Source organism: Moschus berezovskii, chromosome 15 (genome assembly GCF_049115385.1).
Source record: "Moschus berezovskii isolate FMDL1 chromosome 15, NW_MosBer_1.0, whole genome shotgun sequence".
In the NCBI taxonomy this organism is placed as follows: Eukaryota; Metazoa; Chordata; class Mammalia; order Artiodactyla; family Moschidae; genus Moschus; species Moschus berezovskii.
The window spans coordinates 46,646,859-46,668,398 of record NC_142474.1 but is presented as its reverse complement, the minus strand read 5'-3'; the positions used below and the strand labels follow the sequence as shown (position 1 = coordinate 46,668,398).

General features: G+C 44.1%; 1 protein-coding gene across 1 annotated transcript in view; it reads left to right on the top strand.

Annotated features, from left to right (window-relative positions):
• Window positions 1–11,289: 11,289 nt before the first annotated feature.
• DSTN (destrin, actin depolymerizing factor) overlaps window positions 11,290–21,540 on the top strand; it is a 28,814-nt gene continuing 18,563 nt past the window's right edge. Inside the window, exon 1 of the mRNA XM_055430283.2 lies at window positions 11,290–11,448. Coding sequence (XP_055286258.1) covers window positions 11,446–11,448 — 3 coding nt within the window. The 5' untranslated portion in view covers window positions 11,290–11,445. The remainder of the gene's footprint in view (window positions 11,449–21,540) is intronic.

Here is a 21,540-nt window from a genome sequence, read left to right as displayed (position 1 = left end):
TGTATGGATGTGAGAATTGGACTGGGAAGAAAGCTGATCGTCGAAGAATTGATGCTTTTGAACTGTGGTGTTGGAGAAGACTCTTGAGAGTCCCTTGGACTGCAAGGAGATCCAACCAGTCCATTCTAAAGGAGATCAATCCTGGGTGTTCATTGGAAGGACTGATGCTAAAGCTGAAACTGCAATACTTTGGCCACCTCATGCAACGAGTTGACTCACTGGAAAAGACTCTGATGCTGGGAAAGGTTGGGGGCGGGAGGAGACGGGGACGACAGAGAATGAGATGGCTGGATGGCATCACCGACTCTGTGGACATGAGTTTGAGTGAACTCCGGGAGTTGGTGATGGACAGGGAGGCCTGGCGTGCTGTGATTCATGGGGTCGCGGAGAACCGGACACGACTGAGCGACTGAACTGAACTGAACTGAATATTCCATTGTCTATATGTGCCACATTTTCTTTTTCCATTCCTCTGTCCATGGACTTTTAGGTTGTTTCCATGAACTACTCTTTCTTAGGTCCAAGATACCACGTGCTTCTGGATTTCCCATTTCTTTACTCCTTCTTCACCTCTTGAAGATATCCTCTTCAAATTCACATCTTTGAATTATTGGGGCTCTTGCATCCAGATACATGGAACAGGCACCCAACAATAGCTTAACCAAATACAATGGGGTGTAGAGGCAGGCAGATTAGGGCTGGCTTGGTGGACCCCAACTCTTTCCCACTCTCATTCTGCTGACCTGGGTTTGTGGCTCTGGTGCCCCTGCTCACAAGATACCTGCTGCCCTCTAGCAGTGTCTACACCCACAGGGTCTACACCAGCAGTGTATCCCCACCAACTCTTTGGAATCAGATTCATTTATTCAACAGGTGTTCTTCACAACCTATGATGTGCCAACACTCTTTTGGCACTGAGATGACAGAAGTGAAAAAATATATAATGAACCTTGTTCTTGGAGAGCTTATACTCAAATGAGGGAAACAGAACGTAAATAAGATAGTGAAACCTGCCCTGTGTTAGATGGTGGTGGCTAATATGGAGAAAAATAAAACAGGGAACTGCGGCTTGTTGCTGTGCATTTTCACCTGTCACACACAGGTTTAGGGGTGGGGTGGACCCAACATTTTTGGGGGAACTTATTTAGCCATATTGGGTCTCTTTTAGCCTTACTCTGAAGGCTTCAGTACTCTCTACTCTTTTATATGTATATATTTTTATCTCTGAATTTATAAAAGCCCCTAAAGTGGGTAAAACCAATCCCAGTGAATGGTTTAGGTGCGTTAAGAAATGGAGATGCTCAGAGCTCAACCTCATTGTTTAAGCAGCAAGACCCACCTCCATACAATCCTCTGAGGTTTTTACCTGAGTCCTCTTTGCCTCTCCAGAGCTCTTTCCCTTCACATGGACCTTGGACATAATTTCTTGGACGTGACTAGAGAGACTCCCAGGCAATTAGACCAGTATTAACCAGCTCTCACAGAGGTGTGCGGACATGCTTCTCATACCGTTTCTCCCCATTTTAAAAAAGGAATATAAAATTTGTTTTTTCTGTAGAATTAAATAATATTAAAATAAAAAAAAACATTAAAAAGCAGAGGGGACAGGAAGGCTGGGGTGTGTGTAGTAAGATCAGGCAAGGTAGTCAGGGAAGGCCTCATGGAGGAGGTGACATCTTAGCTGAGAACTGAGAGAAATGATAGGCAAGGATTGGGGTGTCTTCCCTGTACAGGGGTACTCACTGATGATTGAATAGGATGCTGGTCATGGTTTTGAAAAATCATAAGAATGCAAAGCTATATCTATCGAAAGACCAGTCATGTGTGTGTGATTGTATAAGTGTACAAACTGGAAGATACATTCCAAACCAATGTGACGGCTTCATCTTGGTAAGGGGCAAAGAACTGCAGGAGAGAGAAATTGAAATTTTCTGTGCTTTTTTTAAATGAGAGAAACTACTCTAGGTAATTTGTATAATTAAATTTTTTTTTAAATCACCTTCTAAAATGACTGACTTAAGGCAATGGGCAGAGTGGGGAAAAACTTTTCTTTCTAATACATTTTCAGAACTAAAAATGTTCTGCATTTTTAAACAACCAGGAAAAAAATGCAACAAGGTGATTTCTGACCTGTAATTATTCCTTTGGCCCAGCCAGCAGATGACCCAGGAAAGCTCTTATCAGACTGCCTCCCTCCCACGTCTGGCTCTGTGCTCCCAGCATCACCATGGCTAGCTACAGGCACTCCTGCCACAACCTCAAGGGTGGAAAGAGCTTCCCCCCAGCAGGTGACAACACTTATTAATATAAGATGATGGAGAACCAAAGGGAGAAAGAATGCAATGGGCTGGGCCTCCAGAAGGCAAAATCCCAGATCTTCAGCACCCATACCCAGCCCAAGGCTCATCTGCCTGATAACCTGGCTCTCACAGTTTCCCTCCCTCCGGGAAATTGTAGATAAGCTTCTCGGCCACCGGGACAAAGGGCCGTTGGATGCAATGTTTGGTTGCCCTCTTGCCATGGTCCAGGCTGGTCAGTGGCTTCCCTACCAGAGCACAGATAAAGTTACTTTATCATGTCTCTGCCCTCTGACCTCCCTTACAAAGTGCTCCAGGTTCTCTGTCTTGCAGGTCTGCATCAATCCCACCATGGTCTCCTCTTCCCAAAGAAGCCTTCGTGCTGACTTCACAGATGGACAGAGACATCTTTTCAGATCTGTGGCCTCGTCCTGGGTCCCTGGCTCAGGACCCTCACAGGCTTGACAGTCATTTGTCCATTTTCTCTGAGGCATGGAAATGTAACCTGAGCTTTTTCTGTTTTTAATTTTGGCAGCACCACAAGGCTTCACTTTATTTCTTCATGCTGCTGCTGCTGCTAAGTCGCTTCAGTCGTGTCCGACTCTGTGTGACCCTATAGACGGCAGCCGACCAGGCTCTGCCGTCCCTGGGATTCTCCAGGCAAGAACACTGGAGTGGCTTTATAGCACCTCCTTATTATGAATTTATGATGACTCCAGACTGTAAAGTGTGTGTGTGTGTGTGTAAAGCCAATGCTGAATAACACTGTTGTTGTTTTTAGTCTCTAAATTGTGTCTGACTCTTTGTGACCCCATAGACTGAAGCCCACCAGGCTCCTCTGTCCACCCAGGCAAGTATACTGGAGTGGGTTGCCATTTTCTTCTCCAGGGATCTTCCCAACCCAGGGATCGAACCTGAGGCTCCTGCACGTCCTGCATTGCAGGCAGATTGTTTACCACTGAGCCACCAGAGAAGCTTCCCTGAAGAACACTACTAGTAAGTAAAGCTGCTCTGTTAATAACCTTACTTTGATTCCATAGGATAAAGCAGCTGAAAGGAAGATTTAAGCTACTTATTACAAGGTTTTGGTAAGCTGTGATATCAGCCCTTTGCACTGGGTATGAATATTTGTATACTTTCTTTAGAATTACTACCCACTCCAGTGTTCTTGCCTGAAGAATCCCATGGACAGAAAGGAGTCTGGGGGGCTTCAGTCCACGGGGTCACACAGAGTCCGACATGACTGAGGGACTAACACTTTAGAAAATCAAATCAGCTGATGGAAGTTACATATGCTGACTTTGTTTCACGAGAAATGAAAATCCTACTCAGGAGTCCAACCATTATTTATGGCTCAGACTTTCTAAGTTTTCCCTGAAACAAGTTGGTATTCTGGATTCCCAACATTCTTCCCAGAATGCTTCGTTGTTTCTACACTGGGAGATGGAGGAATTTTTACTCAGGAAGGAAAATATTTTTCTTTTTTTTCTGAGAGGAAAATATTTCCAACTGTACCCGCATCAATTTTTATGGTTGGTAAAGTATTTTCATTATATTAGTCAGAAACAGTCTAGCCTAAAGTACAAAACCAAAGGTATTTGAAATGGTTTCCTAGTCAGGAAGGTCTCGCAACAGCTCAGTTTCTGGATTCAGGAAAAACACACGAAGTTGTGGCTGGCCAGGAAGGCCACCTCACAAGAGGGCTGACTCTTTTTTTTTTCTGAAAGCTTGGAAGTGGAGTCCCAGTCTATTTGTTGACTACACTGTTCTTGTTTCTTGTAACCATAGAGTCTGGTTTGACTGAGTGTTTCTTCTGTCAAGGCTCCTGCTGAGCCAATATTTATCATTTTAGAAATTTCCGTGAGTCATAAAATAAACCCGAACTCTGCTGTACCTTCTATGGGTACTTCTTTGCTAGAATTATTTAAAATAAAAGGAAAAAAATGCTGGAATCCAACACAGCATTCACCAGACCAAATACACACTTTCTTCTGCATTGAGGGTCCTTCTCTGAGACGTCAAAGTCATTTAAGGTGTGTGGCTGGCTGCCTGGACCCTTCCTGCTCACCAGTTCAGATCCTTGGCTGGGGGGTGGAGGGGTGAGATGGGTGGGAGGGAAGGGGGGTAGGCTGGGGCTGGGAAACAGAGGAAGCTGAAGTTTGAAGCCAGGAAGTGACTCACTGGCTCACAGCACGAGAAATACAAATGAGCAAGTGATTCCTTCCAGCTCCAGTGTGGAAAACCTTGCCAAGGGACCACCTCTCAATGACTGAGCCTGAATTCACTGACCAAAAAAATAAAAATAAACAAATGACTGTATGACGTGACATGTCAGCCTCGCGTCGACATGGACGAGTACGTGACATTAATGCTATTTTCTCCCTTTGTGCCAATCAGCTCCCTCCCCTCAGGTGTGGCTGCCTGAGAGAAGCTCATGAGGCCACCACCTTGACAATTATAACAACTTATTGATTTTGCTGTAAAAATAGGCCCTGTGTCAAGAGCCCAAGGCCCAGTTTCTCAACCAAAATTCAAGGGTCTGCCTTAGTAACACTAGAACAGGATACTCTACAAACGTCTGATACTGCACCAGATACTCAATAAATCTTCTGTTTCGTGCAGGCATCACATTTTTGAGCTAAAGAATTTAAACTAATCAATACCTTCAGTTTGCAGGTGAGGACAAGGATGCCCGGAGAGGGGCATTTTGCAAGGGGTTACACAGCCAGTCACAGCCGGAGCTGGTGACAATATCAAATACCTCATTGAGAGACTGATGGCAGAAATACCGGTGTCTTACAGTTAAAAGCCCTCGAATTTCACATCACAACCACGGTCCCTTGGTTGTTTCCCCTGTGGGAGCCGTCATAGAGCCTGCTTCAAGGTCCTCATTGGGCAGACCTGGGTATCTTTGGCTGAATTATCATCTGGCATCCTTCCACCGATCCCCAAAGAAAGGGAAAACTAGGAAGCACAGCAGAGCATCCCTTTGTGGGGGGTGGAAATCACATTTATATCTGTCTAGGTATCTTGGTTGGAGAAGCAATGGCACCCCACTCCAGTACTCTTGCCTGGAAAATCCCATGGACAGAGGAGCCTGTAGGCTGCAGTCCATGGGGGTCACTCGCTAAGAGCGACTTCACTTTCACTTTTCACTTTCACAAATTGGAAAAGGAAATGGCAACCCACTTCAGTGTTCTTGCCTGGAGAATCCCAGGCATGGGGGAGCCTGGTGGGCTGCCGTCTATGGGGTTGCACAGAGTCGGACACGACTGAAGCGACACAGCAGCAGCAGCAGCAGGTATCTTGGTCTGTGGGGTCTAACGTTTTGGTAGAAATGCTTGGTGTTCTTTCCTTCCAAACATCAATCTCTGAGCGTCCCCTCTGGACTCGTGTTCCCCAACCTCAGTAAGAAATCATGTTGGGAACAAATGCTTTCTTCATCTCTCTCCGGACGCCTCACTCATTAAGCTCCAGTAACATCTCCCTGCTAAGATCTGCCCCATCAGTGGGAGTTTGAGAATTCCCAAGAGATCCTGGGCGGAGTTTATCTTGGCATCGATCTGTTCACACTCATGATCTCCTTATGGCAGGGCCCATGACTTATTCATCTTCTTGTTTCTGGTGGCAACACGGCCACAGCTGGCAAAGAGTAGGATCCCAGTTGTCAAAGCTAACTGAAAAATATTGCAAAGTGGTGTCCTGCTGTGAATGCAATGTTTTGCCTCCAAACACAAACTTTCATTTTTTTAACACCTCTTTTTCATATGAGAAATTCGGGTGGTGAAAACAGATGGGCTGGTGCAAACATCCTTTCAAAAGGCCAGGCTGCTAGGACTCCTACTTGGTTGGTGTATTAGACTGAACCATAAGAAAGTTCTGTTTTTGTAAGTCTGAGGTAGTTGAGGGTTGCCCATTTTCTTTGTTCAGACTAACAGAAGTGAAAAGAATATAACTGCAGATACATTGCTTTTTACTTTTCACCAGACTCTTGAAGGGAATGCATAGGCCAAGAGGGATGAAAAATCACTGGGCAGAATAACTGTGATATTCTACCCCATTTTCCCTAGCAGTACACTATCACCTGAAAAACACATGTCACAGGTGTTCAAATTTTGTTATATAGCAGTGTATGACTTTAAGGATTAAAAGAGAAATAGTGTTACCATGTGGGATTACCCTCTTCCCATGAATACACTACAATATATTTAGCGCTTTTCTAAAATAGGCCCTTGGGGCTGCCTGGACCGCAGAACTAGGCTATGGTAGGTAAAGGAATGCTCAGAATGCCATTTACCTTGGCCCTAAAGTCAGGAACAAGACAAAGGTGCCCACTCTCACCACTACTATTCAACATAGTTCTGGAAGTTTTGGCCACAGTATACCTTGGTTTGTATACCCCCCATCCCCTGTGGTAGTTAGGAAGCAGCAAAGGGTCCCCAGTTCTCTTGTTGGCACCACTGTGAGTGATGTCATGTGGCCTGATGATAATAAGCAGATGACTTACTCCTCTAGGCTCCTAAAGACCCTCTCCTCCCCTCACCACATCTGTAGAACAGGACTAACAATTGTTTCTACCTGTGGCCATCACCACTGTCACCTCCCAATAGCCATGTTCCCTTCTTCCTCAGGAAAGGAACCCCAGTTTCTTAGCTGAGTGCATTGCTGCTCAAAGAAAAGACCACATTTCCAGACTCCCTTATAGCCATACGACTGAGTTCTTGTGGGTGAGATAAAAGAAGCCCCGCCTGGCATTTCTGGGAAGTTTCTTTAGAAGGCAGAGGTAGATGACACATTTCTACTTCTACACTTAAGGAGCCTGGAGGCTACCACTCTGTCCTAACCACAAGTCAGAAAGAAGCTGAACAGACTACCCTCCTTGGATCTGTAAAAGAGAGAACTCAGGGCAAACCACTGCCCCTCAAACTGGAGACAGACAGGAAAACACAGGGAGCTGTGGCTTCCAGATCAGAAACTCACAAGGGGAAACCGCCATGGGAACCAGTGCCGGGTGGGAAGCTCTGAACTGTGATGGACACATTGCTGGAGGCTTAGGGTGGATGGACAAGTCTGACAGTGAAAAACTCCAGAGAGACTCAGTCACAGGGGGACCCCCGCCCCCTCTGTTTACCTCCTGGAGCTCCACCAGGTTCCCACAGTAAATACCACAGAGAAATTCCCTCCTGCTTGCAGTTGGGGATGGGGAAAGGAGCCACTCTGAAATCCTTCAGAGCAGTGGTCCCCAACCTTTTGGGCACCAGGGACCAGTTTCATGGAAGGCAATTTTTTTCCATGGACTGGGGAGATTTGAGGATGCTTCAGCACACTACATTTATTGTGCACTTTATTTCTATTATTACATCAGCTCCACCTCAGATCATCAGGCATTAGATCCCCAAGGTTGGAGCAGATCCTTGCTCCAGAGCATTTTGCTCTTCTTTTTTAAAATATTTATTTATTTGGCTGCATTGGGTCTTATTTGCAGCATGTAGTGCAGGGGCTTCTCTCTAGTTGCCTTGTGGCATGTGGGATTCCAGTTCCCTGACCAGGGATCGAATCCAAGTCCCTTGCACTGGAAGATAGATTTCTAACCAATGGACCACCAGGGAAGTCCCACTTTGTTCTTAACAAGGCCTGCCCTCAGGGTAAACTAGTTAACCAGAGCCTAACCAATCAGGCGGAGAGGACAGTGGCAAGCCACTCCAGTACTCTTGCCTGGAGAATCCCATGGACGGAGGAGCCTGGTGGGCTGCGGTCCGTGGGGTCGCTGGGGGTCCGACACGACTGAGCGACTTCACTTTCACTTTTCACTTTCACACATTGGAGAAGGAAATGGCAACCCACTCTAGTGTTCTTGCCTGGAGAATCCCAGGGACAGGGGAGCCTGGTGGGCTGCCATCTATGGGGTCGCACAGAGTCAGACACGACTGAAGCGACTTAGCAGCAGCAGCAGTTGCCAGTAGACCTGCCTTGAAAGAAATGTTAAAAGAAAATCTTTGAGGAGAAGGAATAAAATAGAGGTCAGAAACTTGGATCTATGTTAAAAAAGAACATCAAAGAAGTAAGTGAAGGGAAAATAAAAGGTTTTATTTTTCTTATTCTTAATTTGATCTAACGACTGTCTGAAATAATAGCAACAATGTATTCTATTAAACATGCTTTTGTATACATTACATACATGCCTATCTGTGAGTATACATAGGTGAAATGAATCACAGGAATGATAAAATATAAGAGGAGGATAGCAGGATTGTCACTGTCAAGTGCTCCCACTATCTGTCAAGTGGTACGGCATTATTTGAAAGCAGACCTCACTATGTGTCTTCTGAGGACCAGTACCATGTCAGTCACCGGGGGGCATATGAGACCCCACTTCTAAACACCTGACCTTGCATTTTAACAATATCTTCAGGTGGTCTGGATGCTTCTCAAGATGTGAGAAGTGATGAACTGTGGTACTAAAGAAGGACCCACTCTTTTATTTTTTTTTAATTTTAATCTTTTAACACCAAAAAGTATTTTGTATTGGGGCATAGCCAATTAAGAATGTTGTGGTAGTTTCAGGCAAACAGCAAAGGGACTCCGCCATACATATACGTGTATCCGTTCTCCCCCAAACCCCCCACCCATCCAGGCAGGCATATCATCACATTGAGCAGAGTTCCCTGTGCTATACAACAGGTTTTTACTGGTTATCCATTTTAAATATAGCAGTATGTACATGACCATCCCAAAGTCCCTAACTATCCCTTCCCCCTGGCAACCATAAGTTCATTTTCTAAGTCGGTGAGTCTCTTTCTGTTTTGTAAGTAAGTTCATTTGTATCACTTAAGAAGGACCCACTCTTGATCCCTCGGAAAGTGGTCAGAGATCTCCAGACTCCTGGAACATTCCAGGATGAGACTGGCAGGCCCATGACCATGACAGAGTAAGAAGAGTTCTGGAGTGAGAAATTTAGTTGGGAAGGAAATTGGGAACTTTGGAAGATGTGGGAGATAGGACAGTAAAGGTAGGCTGAGGCCAGAGGCAGGACAGCTGGACTGACCTGCTGAGATTTCTGGAGGAAGTCATAGAAAATTTTAAGCATTAAAGAAACAGGATCAGATTCTTATTTCTGGACTGAACTCTGGTGGCAGCGGGGAGGACAAAAGACATAAGAGAGGCCGGAGCAGGTCTGACTTGTGTCCTTAAATGAATATGGTTCAGTTTGGGATTAGAAAGGAAGTCTTTGAGGACTCAGAGATGGAGGGTGACTCCAAGTCCCAGGCCAACAGGGTTCCAGACACAGGTTCCAGTTGCAGGTGGATACAGGTGGGTTCTTTCCTCTCAAAGTGCTAACACCCACCAGCCACATCAGCATCATCCAGGAATCCTTAGAAATTCCTGGGTCCTGAGATATACTATCAGAAATTCTGGGGGTAGGGCACACAAATCGGATATTAAGTTCTCTTTCACGTTGAAAACCACTGCTCTAACCTGTCAAAAATTCTGCAGTAGATGCTAAGCTTAAAAATTGCCACTTTTAAAACCTTTTTCTTAAAAACAAAACAAACAAAAAAAGAGGACAGTAATGAGAAATGGGTTTCTATGCCGAGTGGCCAGAATATAGTGCCCAAGAACAACAAAATGCGTATTGATTATCTCGTCCAAAAGCCTAACATTGGGAGAATTAAAATAGTTGTGGTAGAGGCCTGCTGGGGCTTCTCTTGTGGCTCAATGATAACGAATCTGCCTGCCAATGCAAGACGTGTGGGAGCCTCGGGTTTGATCCCTGGGTTGGTACGACATGACTGAGGGACTAAGCATAGCACAGCACATAGCTTCCCTGGTGGCTTAGATGATGAAGAATACGCCTGCAATGCAGGAGACCTGGGTTCAATCCCTGGGTCAGGAAGATCCCCTGGAGATGGCAATGGCTACCCCCTCCAGTATTGTTGCCTGGAGAATCCCATGGACGGAAGAAGCTGTTGGGCTACAGTCCATGGGGTTGCAAACAGTCGGTGGCGACTGGGCACAAAGCATATAGGATAGGCATGCTGTGCTCTGGGGAGCCTAAATTAAGTAAAACGTCATCACGCCGGTTGTAAATTCTGTTCCCTTTATCCTCCACTGAAACGCCCTCAGAAAAAAAACGCTGGGATTCCTTCTGGCCCTCTGAAAAGTGTGTTTCTGATGCAACCGCCCATGAAACAAACGCAGTCCCAAATTAAAAACCCGCAAAGCCGGGCAGCGGGGCCTGCGCCACGCCCTCCCTAGGCGAGCAGGCCGTTTCCAGCCGCACCCTGAGGGCGGCAAGGCGTTCCTTCCCCGCGCTCTTCCCAAAGATAAATAAATCGCTCCTTGTTTTTTTTTCCAGACCTGAAATTAGCGATGACTCAGAGCACTCAGGGCTGCCACAGTCGCCTTGGGAAGGAGGAAAAATGCGCAGACTTTTCCCCTCGCCCGAGGGCCTGACGTGCCGGGGGTGAGCCAATCACTGGAGGTTTGCGGGAATCACACCAAAGTAGGTAAAAAAATGCGGGACGCGCTCCCCGCGAGGCCGGCGCCAGGCTCCCGCGGGCCCTCCCTGCGGTCTCCTCCGCCGCCGGCCCCGCCCCTCTGCCTTCCCGGGCTCTCAGGCCCCGCCCCTCGGCCGTCCTCGGCCCCCAGGCCCCGGCCCTCGGCCGTCCTCGGCACCCCCCCGGCCCCGCCCCTCGCCGCGGCGCACACCTGGCCAGGTGGCTACTTCCATGTAAGGACAACGGCCGCGCAGTGGGCGGGGCGCCAGCGTGGCCACACCCTCGATCAAGCTCCGCCTCCTCGTCTGAGCTTGGGGAGGACCTCGTCCGCGCCCCTAATTGATTAGGGGCACTGGGTCCACCACCCCCAGCCCACGTCTCCGGAAGCTGAGGAGGACCCCGCCTGCCCGGAGTCAGAGGAGGCTGGGGGGGTGGAGGTGGGGGAGTGGGGCGGTTCCGCGGGGGCGGGGCGTTGCCAGGTCGGTCGGTTGCCTAGCAACGGTGGGCAGCACGTGACGTGCGCAGCCGCGTCGGGGCCCGCGGCGCCTGCCCGCCCCTGGGAGGCTCGCCCGGGCTGCGGTGAAGAGGACGCTCCGTAGACTCGGCGCCGGCCGGCTCCCTCTCCGCGCTCTGCGACCGCCGCGGCGAACATGGTGAGCGGGGTTCTGGGGCGCCGCGAGGTCGGGGCGGCAGGGGAGGGAAGAAGGGACCCCGGCTTCCGCCGCCGCGACCCGCTGGGCCGCGCGCCGGGGCGACTCGCCGGCCGCTGCGTTCTCGTCGTCGCCGCCGCCGCGAGGCCTCTCGCGCGGCCTCGGCAGCCCAGCCGGGGCCGACACCCCGGCGCCCCGGCTTCGCTGCCAGGGCCCGCTTGCCCTCCCTCCAGTGGGGGCCTCATCGGCGCTGGTTTGGCCGAGGCCGGGCGCGGGCGGTCAGCGACTCGGGTGGTTTCGGCCCGGTAGGTCTGTGCATCTAGGGGAAGGAGTGAGGCCTTGATTGAGCCACCTGGGGCGGGAGAGGGGGGGCGCGGGATGACCACCCGGCCTGACCCGGGCGATTCCGAACCGGGCCTGTGGCACTTGACTATCGCCTCCGGCGGTCCGGTCCGCGTCCCGCCCGTCCGGCCGGGCGGTGGCCTGTCTGGCCTCCCCATGTGGTCACAGATTTTCTTTTACCTGCAAACAGGTTGGCTCTGCCAGCCCTTTCCGTACAGCGGGGTGGCCTTGACGCTGGGATGCTAATAAAAGTAAATGAAAAAGCTTTGTCAAGTCTATCAAGTTATCCGAGTTGCTTAAAAGTAAACAGATGTTCCGCATATTCTAGATGTTGGACCTTTTGCTTAATGTACCTATTTTCCTCTCCAAAGTGGTATTCTGGTTTGCTGTAGAACCGTGGTATTAACTGGACAACCAAGTAGAACATTAGTCATTTTCTTTAGTCCGCGCACACTGTTACCATTTTTGGTCAATGATTTGCAGGCGAAGGCTTACCAGACTTTGCTAGAAATATTACACTGTTACTGCCTCTGTCTGCCTGAAAGCAGCTGGTACCAGTTCATCTGCATACAAAATGTTTTCACTGAGTAACAGTTTGGGTTTTCTTAAGGTATTCTTTCAGAGTTATGCCGACTGGCTCATTAGTGGAAGAAAAAAGATTAACCAGTCGTTTCTTGATGACTGAGAATCAGTTCAGTTAGTCGCTCAGTCGTGTCCGACTCTTCGCCAGTAGGAATTTGCTGTTCGATTTTTGATTCTTATTTGGTTTAATTCTGTGAGCTACAGAGAGTATCAGCATCTTACAACTTTTTAACTGCTTTAAGATTATACTACTTTATATATTACTCTACAGTAAAAGACTTCATCCAGCGGCTTTGAGTTTTCATCAATTTAAGACCATCCACTCCAATGAAAGTGCTTTGAATCAGATTGGAGCCTGCTTTAGTGTCTTCTGATATGACATAACTTCATTTTCTGTTTGAAAAAAGAATCAAGCCTTTTTACTTTAGTTAAATGCTTGAATTTTAAAGCTTAAGTTCTTTATTTCTGTACATTCAAATACAATGAACAGTCTGTTTTATTTGTGGCTCAGGAGGAGGAGAAATAAAAATTAATCAAGATGGGTGGAGTCTGAATACATTTCAGACTTAGGAAGAATTTATGAACTACTCTTGTTTGGATGCTTTCAATGTGAATTCAGAATGCAGATGACCATTTCTATTTTTTTAATTGATGTGTAGTTGATTTACAATGTGTTAATTTCTGCTGCCCAGAAAAGTGCTTCAGTTGTACATATATATATACACATACACACACATGCATTCTCTTTTTAAATATTCTTTTCCATTGTGGTTTGTCACAGGATATTTGAATATGATTTCTTTTGCTATACAGTAGGACCTAGTTGGTTATACATAGTAGTTTCCATCTGCTAGTCCCAAACTCCCACTCTATCCCTCCCCTAACCCCCTCCCCCTTCACAACCATGAATTGAATTTGTTCTCTGTGTCTGAGCGTCTGTGTCTCTTCTGTAGATAGGTTCATTTGTGTAGATGACTATTTTTAAAGGTTACTCTTCTGTTTAGCCTTTGAGCACAAGAGCATCCTCCCTTCAATCCAGCTGTGAAGATTGAAAGAATATAGAATATAAAGAACATAGTGAAGATTGAAAAGATAGAAAGTTATTCCAGACTGTAGCATTTTACCACCTCTGTGTTTGAAACTATTTAGATCTGTTGGTTAGATGCTTGCTTCCAAGTTTATTAGCTTTTTTTTTTGGAGATTAAATATTAACTGCTGATGAGTTTGTTCTACATTAACAAAATCACTTCCTGGTACTCACTGACTTCTAGAAGCACTTGGGAATAAAGTAACTTGAAACCAACTCCAAAAATCACCCTGGGCACTTTAAAATGAGATTTCATGTTTGCATAGTCTCACTTTACAGTGCCAAAAAAAAGAAAAAAAACAAAAAAGACCCCATAAGTCTGCCCTTCACAGGAACCATATACACACTCCAAACAAAACTTTGGTGTATGTGTGTGTACTGGGTGTGCCAGCTTCCTCATACGAAGATTATTTACCAGCCTACCATCAAATTCCTAGGGTTGTCTGCTGAGTAGTTCTTTCTGTTGGGTATGGATTGACACATCACAGGAGACCGGCCTAGCTACTCTTGTGATAGTGTAAATGCATTTGCAGCATAGCTGTGTGGCTCTCTGGGGAGTCAGTGTAGTCTTGCCCCTGAAACAGTAAAGGTCTGCGTTATAATCTAACCCTTCATTTCAGTTCAGTCGCTCAGTCGTGTCTGACTCTTTGCGACCCCACGGCCTGCAGCACGTCAGGCCTCCCTGTCCATCACCCACTCCCAGAGTTTACTCAAACTCATGTCCATTGAGTAGGTGATGCCATCCAACCATCTCATCCTCTGTCGTTCCCTTCTCCTCCTGCCCTCAATCTTTCCCAGCACCAGGGTCTTTTCAAATGAGTCAGCTCTTCTCATCAGGTGGCCAAAGTATTGGAGTTTCGGCTTCAACATCAGTCCTTCCAATGAACACCCAGGACTGATCTCCTTTAGGATGGACTGGTTGGATCTCCTTACAGTCCAAGGGACTGTCAAGAGTCTTCTCCAAAACCACAGTTCAAAAGCATCAATTCTTCCTTAACCTCACCCTGATCAGAACTTGGCTCTAACAAACTGAGCTGTTGACTCAGAATGAATTATAAGTGTATCCTGCTGCTGCTGCTGCTGCTGCTGCTGCTAAGTCACCTCAGTCATGTCCGACTCTTTGTGACCCCACAGACGGAAGCCCACCAGGTTCCCCCGTCCCTGGGATTCTCCAGGCAAGAACACTGGAGTGGGTTGCCATTGCCTTCTCCAATGCATGAAAGTGAAAAGTGAAAGTGAAGTCGCTCAGTCATGTCCAACCCTTAGCGACCCCACGGACTGCAGCCTACCAGGCTCCTCCATCCATGGGATTTTCTAGGCAAGAGTACTGGAGTGGCTTGCCATTGCCTTCTCCTACCACCTGATAATTAGCAGAAACGTTTTTACTTTCCAGTGGAAAAGTCTGGTCATGTATTATTCCTGTGCCTATTTAACATATTTGAAAACAGTCTGTTAAGGATTAATTGACGTGGGGCCTTTTCTGACTCCATATCTGGTTTTAAAATAATTTAAAAATTAATTTTGAAACATTTTAAGCAGGAAGGTACACAGAATAACAGGTTCCTTTGTACAAAAAAAGATTAACTTTTTCCATATTTCAGGTTTTTATATTGGGTAAATTATTCATCTTCATCCCATTTCCTTCCCTCCCTAGAGGTGACGTCTCCTTGTCAAAGAAGTAATACACTTACTGGCCAATTAAGAAGATGATTTTTGCAGGCTATTACAATTGAGAGAACATTAATTAAAGTGAGGAACATCTGCAAAAAAAAGAAAGAAACCTGGGGCTGGTAAACTGAGGAGTCTTGAGAAAGCCTGGGGGTGGGACTTAATCTCACGGTAGCAAGGGCAGGGTCATTTTGTTACCCTGAACACAAAATGATGGGAGTGGGTTTCTTAATCATCTCTGCTTTCCAGGAGCACAGGCCTCAGGTACAGTTCAACATAGTCATCTGCAACTGATTCATTTGATTTTCATTGATGTTCCACATTTTGAGCTGTACATGTGTGTGTCTGTAATATGTTTCCTTGATGTATTTTTAGTTTTTATATAAATGTTACTATGCTTCACGCATCCTTTTGCAACTTTGAGAAAAAGAGCTTTGTGAGGTTTAGTTCTAGTTTGCATCCCATCAGCCAGTTTCTCTATTTCTTTTCACTACTTGGCGTTATGTGACTTTGAAAACCAATCCAATAGGTGTGAAATGGGTTCTCATTCTTTTAATTTGAGTTTCTCTCATTAGCAATAGTTGAGTATCTTTTTATTTTTTACACGCATACATTCTCAGTGAGCCTGACGGTGTTTAAATACTCCTCATGTCTTCATCTCAGCTCATTTGTGGATCCATAAAGTAAATCCAAGCTTAAAGAAAATTAATGTGAGGTGGTCAGAACCAGGCCTGCGTGATGAAGACTGATGTCCCTCACCTCTGGCACCTCTTTCCTTTAAGCTCACTGTTCTTAATCCTAGCCCGCTGCCCTTGCGAGGCTCTGGTAGTGGTAGAGTGATCCAGAAGAGAGTTTCATGTCTGACTGGATGTGGAGATTAACATCCTCTGCTTTATATGTATCCTTTTCTTTCTTTTTTCCTAGGTAGTATATTTAGCCAAGATATTGTTAAAAGAAAAAAGAAAACATGGGGATAGATAGAAAATCTGTACTTTATGTTCAGTTTTGCTGTGAACCTAAAACGTCTCAAAAAATAGTTTATTAAAAATAAGTAAAACAAAAATAACCATTATCGTTTTAAACAAATAGAACTGGTTTAAGTCAAAATGATGTTTTTAGTATATAGGAAGACTAAACATTTGTGTTTTTATGACAATGTAGCTATTTTCTTTCAGTAATAATTGAGGTGAGCTCAATTTGAAATTTGAAAAAAAAACTGAAACTTTTAAAAAACTGTTGTTTTTAAATGTACATTGTTTTTATCTACAGAGTAAGGCTCTAGTCTGAATAGCCAGGTCTAGTCTCTGTTGGATTCTTTGGTATTTGCATACCTAAATAATGCTTATCATTTCAGCATCTTGAGCTTCCTACCCACATAGCATACTAGTCCTCTCCAGGTTGTCCACAAGAGACATACCCAAAGATTTGTATTATATGTCACACTCTGAAATGTTTTGTTTTTCTTTTGTCCCTGCCTCCTTGCTTTAATGTTACAGGGGAGTTTTCACTTGGAATTGTCCCTGTAAAAGCTGTCCCCTATTCATTTTGCTTGAAAGCATAGAAGAATAGACGTCAGGTTGGTCCGTCTCAGTAATGCTTTGACAAACCTGTTGCTTAATTCATCATAGAATCTTCTGTAAAAGGACCCCATAGAGTTGAGAATGTAGTCTGGAGTGATCCTTAACTCTTTTAAGATTGCCTTCTAGTAGCTGACATTGCAATGCTTTTGTGCTCTTTACCCTATTTCATGGTGTGTCTGCTGTGTTAAAATTGAACAATCTATTTTTTGGTAGATCTTTAAAAAAATAGCTTATTTCAGTAAAAATGCAATCAAAATTCTTAAAATTCATATTTTAATTTGTAGTGTGAAATAATGAGACTTTGGCTTTATTTATTTTTGACTTGACAAGGGACCGTCAAAGAACTCTTAAACTGTTACAACAAGGTTTAGGATGAATGCTTGAAAGGTAGAAACTTCAGTGCATACTGTAGCAGGAAACCTAATTTAAGACTAATTTATCTTTGTATTTGTGCTTTCGGATCATGTTAAAGGAAGACTGTTTACTCCTTTCAACATTTTTGCGTTACTTTATGGGTTGTTGCTCCTCTTTGTCTTATCACAGAAAAGAAAGATGAATTTTCTACCCATATTCCTATCTTGATCTGTTTTCAGGAGATTGCCAACTTGTAAATGTAATTAGTGTTTATTTTTAAATTGTTTCATGTAGCCCATTTTTGCTTATAGTTTTTTTTTTTTTGGTAGTAATACAGCTGAAAGTAAAGCATGGCAAATATGGGTAAAACTTCTCTAGGTTGCTAGGGAGCAATCTTATAAGTCAGTTGTCAAAGCTCTGAGGAATTCTTAAGTCACTTTGTTGAGAATGTTTTAAGTCATCTTTAGATGTTGTCGAATAGAAATAAAATGTGAATTGCTTATGTATTTAAATTTTCCAGTAGCCCCATTAGGAAAGTAAAAAGAAAAGATGAACTATATCTGAAATATGTCAACATTTAATCAATGTAAAAATGAGACATTTTACATTCTTTTCTCATACAAATTGTTTGAAATCCAGTATATATTTTTATACTCAACACATCTCAATTCATACCCTCAGTTTTCACTGGATACATTTGGTATATATTTAGATATAAACTTTACAGTTGAAAAGGTAGATTCACATGCCTAAATTGCTCCAAGCATACTTAGTTTTCCAGTATGGAATGGATAATTGATTTTAAAATTTAAGTTAATTAAAGTAAAAGTGAAGTTGCTCATTTGTGTCTGACTGTTTTCGACCCCATAGACTGTAGCCTGCCACGCTCCTCTGTCCATGGGATTTTCCAGGCAAGAATACTGGAGTAGGTTGCCATTTCCTTCTCCAGGGGATCTTCCCAACCCAGGTATCGAACCCACGTCCTTGCATTGCAGACAGACTCCTCACCATCTGAGCTACCAGGGAAGTCCCTAAGTTAATTAAAGTGAAATACAATTAGAAATGCAGTTCCTTGCCACACTGGCCACATTCAGTGGACTCAATAAACCACATGTGGTTAGTGGCTACCTTGATGGACCAGCGGCAGACTTTGTGGATTGGCCTATTTAATTTGTAAAGGGAAGTTAATGTGAATACCAGCACTTTTGTTAATTCTCTGCATGTTTGCATATGACTGTGCTGAGATAACACTGTTACTGATTACAGTGTTTTATGGGACTTGTTAAGTTGTTTTATGGAACTAGACTGTTGAGCTCCATAAGATAGGATTTGTGTATTTCAATAGCACGAAGTCTCTGCTAGTAGGCTCACAACAGATGCTGCCAAATGAAAGTGAACGAGAGGACATTCTTTGTTATGATGGGGCAGGTTCCCATAGAGATGGATTGCTTTAATTTTTATACTTTTTATTCTTCCTTACCTTTTAAAAAAAATACAATGGAAATTGAGTTTTAAATACCTTCTCTTTGTATACTGTTATAATGTATTTTGAGTCTTATAGTGAAAATCCTTTGAGATAGATAAGGCAAGTATTGTCAGAGTGGCAGCTTTGAAATAATTCTGGCATACAGAAACCCCCTCAGCAGTAACAGTTCCCTCCTCTTAAAAATGAAACAATGATATTTGATGCTCACTGAGGCATCCTGAACCATAGAAAAGCACTTGAAAGCTTAACAAATGAAAGAACAAGAAGTAATGCTGTCTCAGATAACTTATAAGTATTTACTGTGTGTCGGGCATTGTGTTACTGTATCTCACTCATCCTTACAGCAGCCCAGGGAAGGGGTATTGTATCATAGCTGTGAGACTACACCCTGTCTGGCTGTCTAGGTGTTTTGACTCTTGCCACTTATTAACTATATGACCTTAGACACATGACTGACTGTGCTGTGTCTCCAGTTCATCATGCTTCCAGATGGGGATGGTAATAATACCTGCCATCACAGCATTCTGGGTGAGGTGTGTATGTAATAAACTAAAGCATGCCTGGCACATGGTTAAGTGCTGCTTATCAGCATTGGCTAAAATAGTAATATTAAACCACTTTCGATCCAAATTACACGGATAGTCTCATTTCTTTATATTCTGATTACACTAGTGCATACTTCAGTAATTGTAGATAAAATGCAAACAGTGGGCGAGTGCATTAAAACATGTCTTTTTAATTATTATATTCCTTAAATTCATATTATTTTACTTGGAATCATTATACATGATCATTTTTTTATGATCAACTTTTTAATTTGACTTTTCAGGTGACTTTGATTCTAAATATAAAAAATCTTGTCTTCCACTCATATTTTTCCTGAAGTAATTAATGGAGATTGAGACACAGTTCTTCTTGGCCCTCAAGGTTTACAATGGAAGTGGAAGTGTTAGTCACTCAGTCATATCCAGCTCTTAGCAACCCTGTGGACTGTAGCCCACCAGGCTCCTCTGTCCATGGGATTCTCCAGGCAAGAATACTGGAATGGGTTGCCATTCCCTCCTCCAGGAGATCTTCCTGACCCAGGGATCGAACCCAGGTATCCCCATAGCAGGCAGACTCTACCATCTGAGCCAACAGGAAAGCCCCAAGGTTTACAACAGCAGCAGTTTATTCAGTAAATAACTTGAGAAATTATATGCCAAGAGCTGATCTGAGCACTTGGGATACAGTTCTGGGTAGAGGGGATTTTGTGTGTATGTGTTAGGCAGAGGACATTGATAAAGATACCAGAGTTAAGGTGCTGTGTCATTGTGGTTTTGTTTCCCTGATGTTGAACACCTGTTCATGTGCCTCTTGGCCATCTGTATGTCTTTGGAAAAAAACGTGTATTCAGAGCCTCTGCCCATTTTTTAATTGGATTTTTTGTTGTTCCTGAATTGTATGAGTGAGTTCTTTACATATTTTAGATACTAACCCCTTATCAGGTACATGATTTGCAAATATTTTCTCCCAGGAGTTCAGTTGGATGGTTTCCTTTGTTGTGCAGAAGTGTCTTCATTGATATAGTTTCATTTATTTTTTGCTTTTGTTTTTTTTGTTCTTGTAGTCAGATCCAAATAATCATCACCAAGACCTATGTCCAAGAGTTCTCCATCTGTGTTTTCTTTTAGGAGAGTCACCATTTCAGATCTTACATTTAAGTCTTTAATCCATTTTTTGAGTCACTTTCCTTATGTTGTAAGATTCTTTTGCACATGATTGTCTACTTTTCCCAGCACCGTTTGTTAAAGCACTGTCCTTTCCCATTGTACAGGTGACCCTTGAATAGCACAGGTTTGGTTCCACTTAGCCGTGGATTTTTTTCAATAGATTTGTGCTGCGGTACTATGCAATGTGTGGTTGGTTGCATCCACCAATGTGAAACCATGGATTCAGAGGGCTGACTGCAAAATTACATGCTTCTTTTCAGCTGCCCCGAGGGTCAGGCCCCCTAACTCCCAAGGCATTCAAGGGTCAACTGTATATTCTTGGTTCTTTTGAGGTAAATTAATTGACCATATATACATTAGAATATCAGTTATAAGAAAGAAATGTTAATAACAGATGTTGGTGAGGATGTGAAGAAAAGGGAACCCTTGTGCACTGTTGATAGGAATGTAAATTGGTGCAGCCATTATGGAAATCAGGCTTCCCTGGTAGCTCAGACGGTAAAACGTCTGCCTGCCATGCGGGTTAGGTCCCTGGGTCAGGAAGATCCCCTCAAGATGGAAATGGCAACCCACTCCAGTATTCTTGCCTGGAGAATCCGATGGACGGAGGAGCCTGGGAGGTTATAGTCCATGGGGTCGCAGAGTTGGACACGACTGAGCGACTTCACTTTCTTTCTTTCTTTTCTTTTTTTCATTATGGAAATCAGTATGGAGATTCCTCCAAAAGTTCAAAAAGAACTACCATATGATCCACTTCTGGGTATTTATCCAAAGGAATAAAAGATGTATGCAAGCCCTTGTTCATTGCAGCATTCTTTACAATAGACAAGACATAGAAGCTGCCTGTGTTCATTGATGGATGAGTGGATAAAGAAAATGTGGCATATATTTGTGCACTTATAAATTCATAAATGTAATATTATTTAGCCATAAACAGGAAGATGTTTTACCACTTGCAACAACATGAATGGAGCTTGAAGGCAACAAGCTAAGTGAAGGAAGTCAAACAGAGAAAGACAATTACCTTATGATCTCAATTATATATGGAGTCTAAAGAAAAAACCCACACTCACAGATAAGAGAACAAGCTGATGGTTGCCAGAGAGGATGGTGGGCGAAATGGGTGAAGGTGATCTAAAGACACAAACTTCCAGTGTCCCCGGGATGTCATGAACAGCTTGGCGATTATAATTAATAATACTTACTGAATACTTGAAAGTTGCTAAAAGAATAAACCCTTAAAAGTTCTTATCACAAGAAAGAAAATTGTAAGTTTATGTTGAT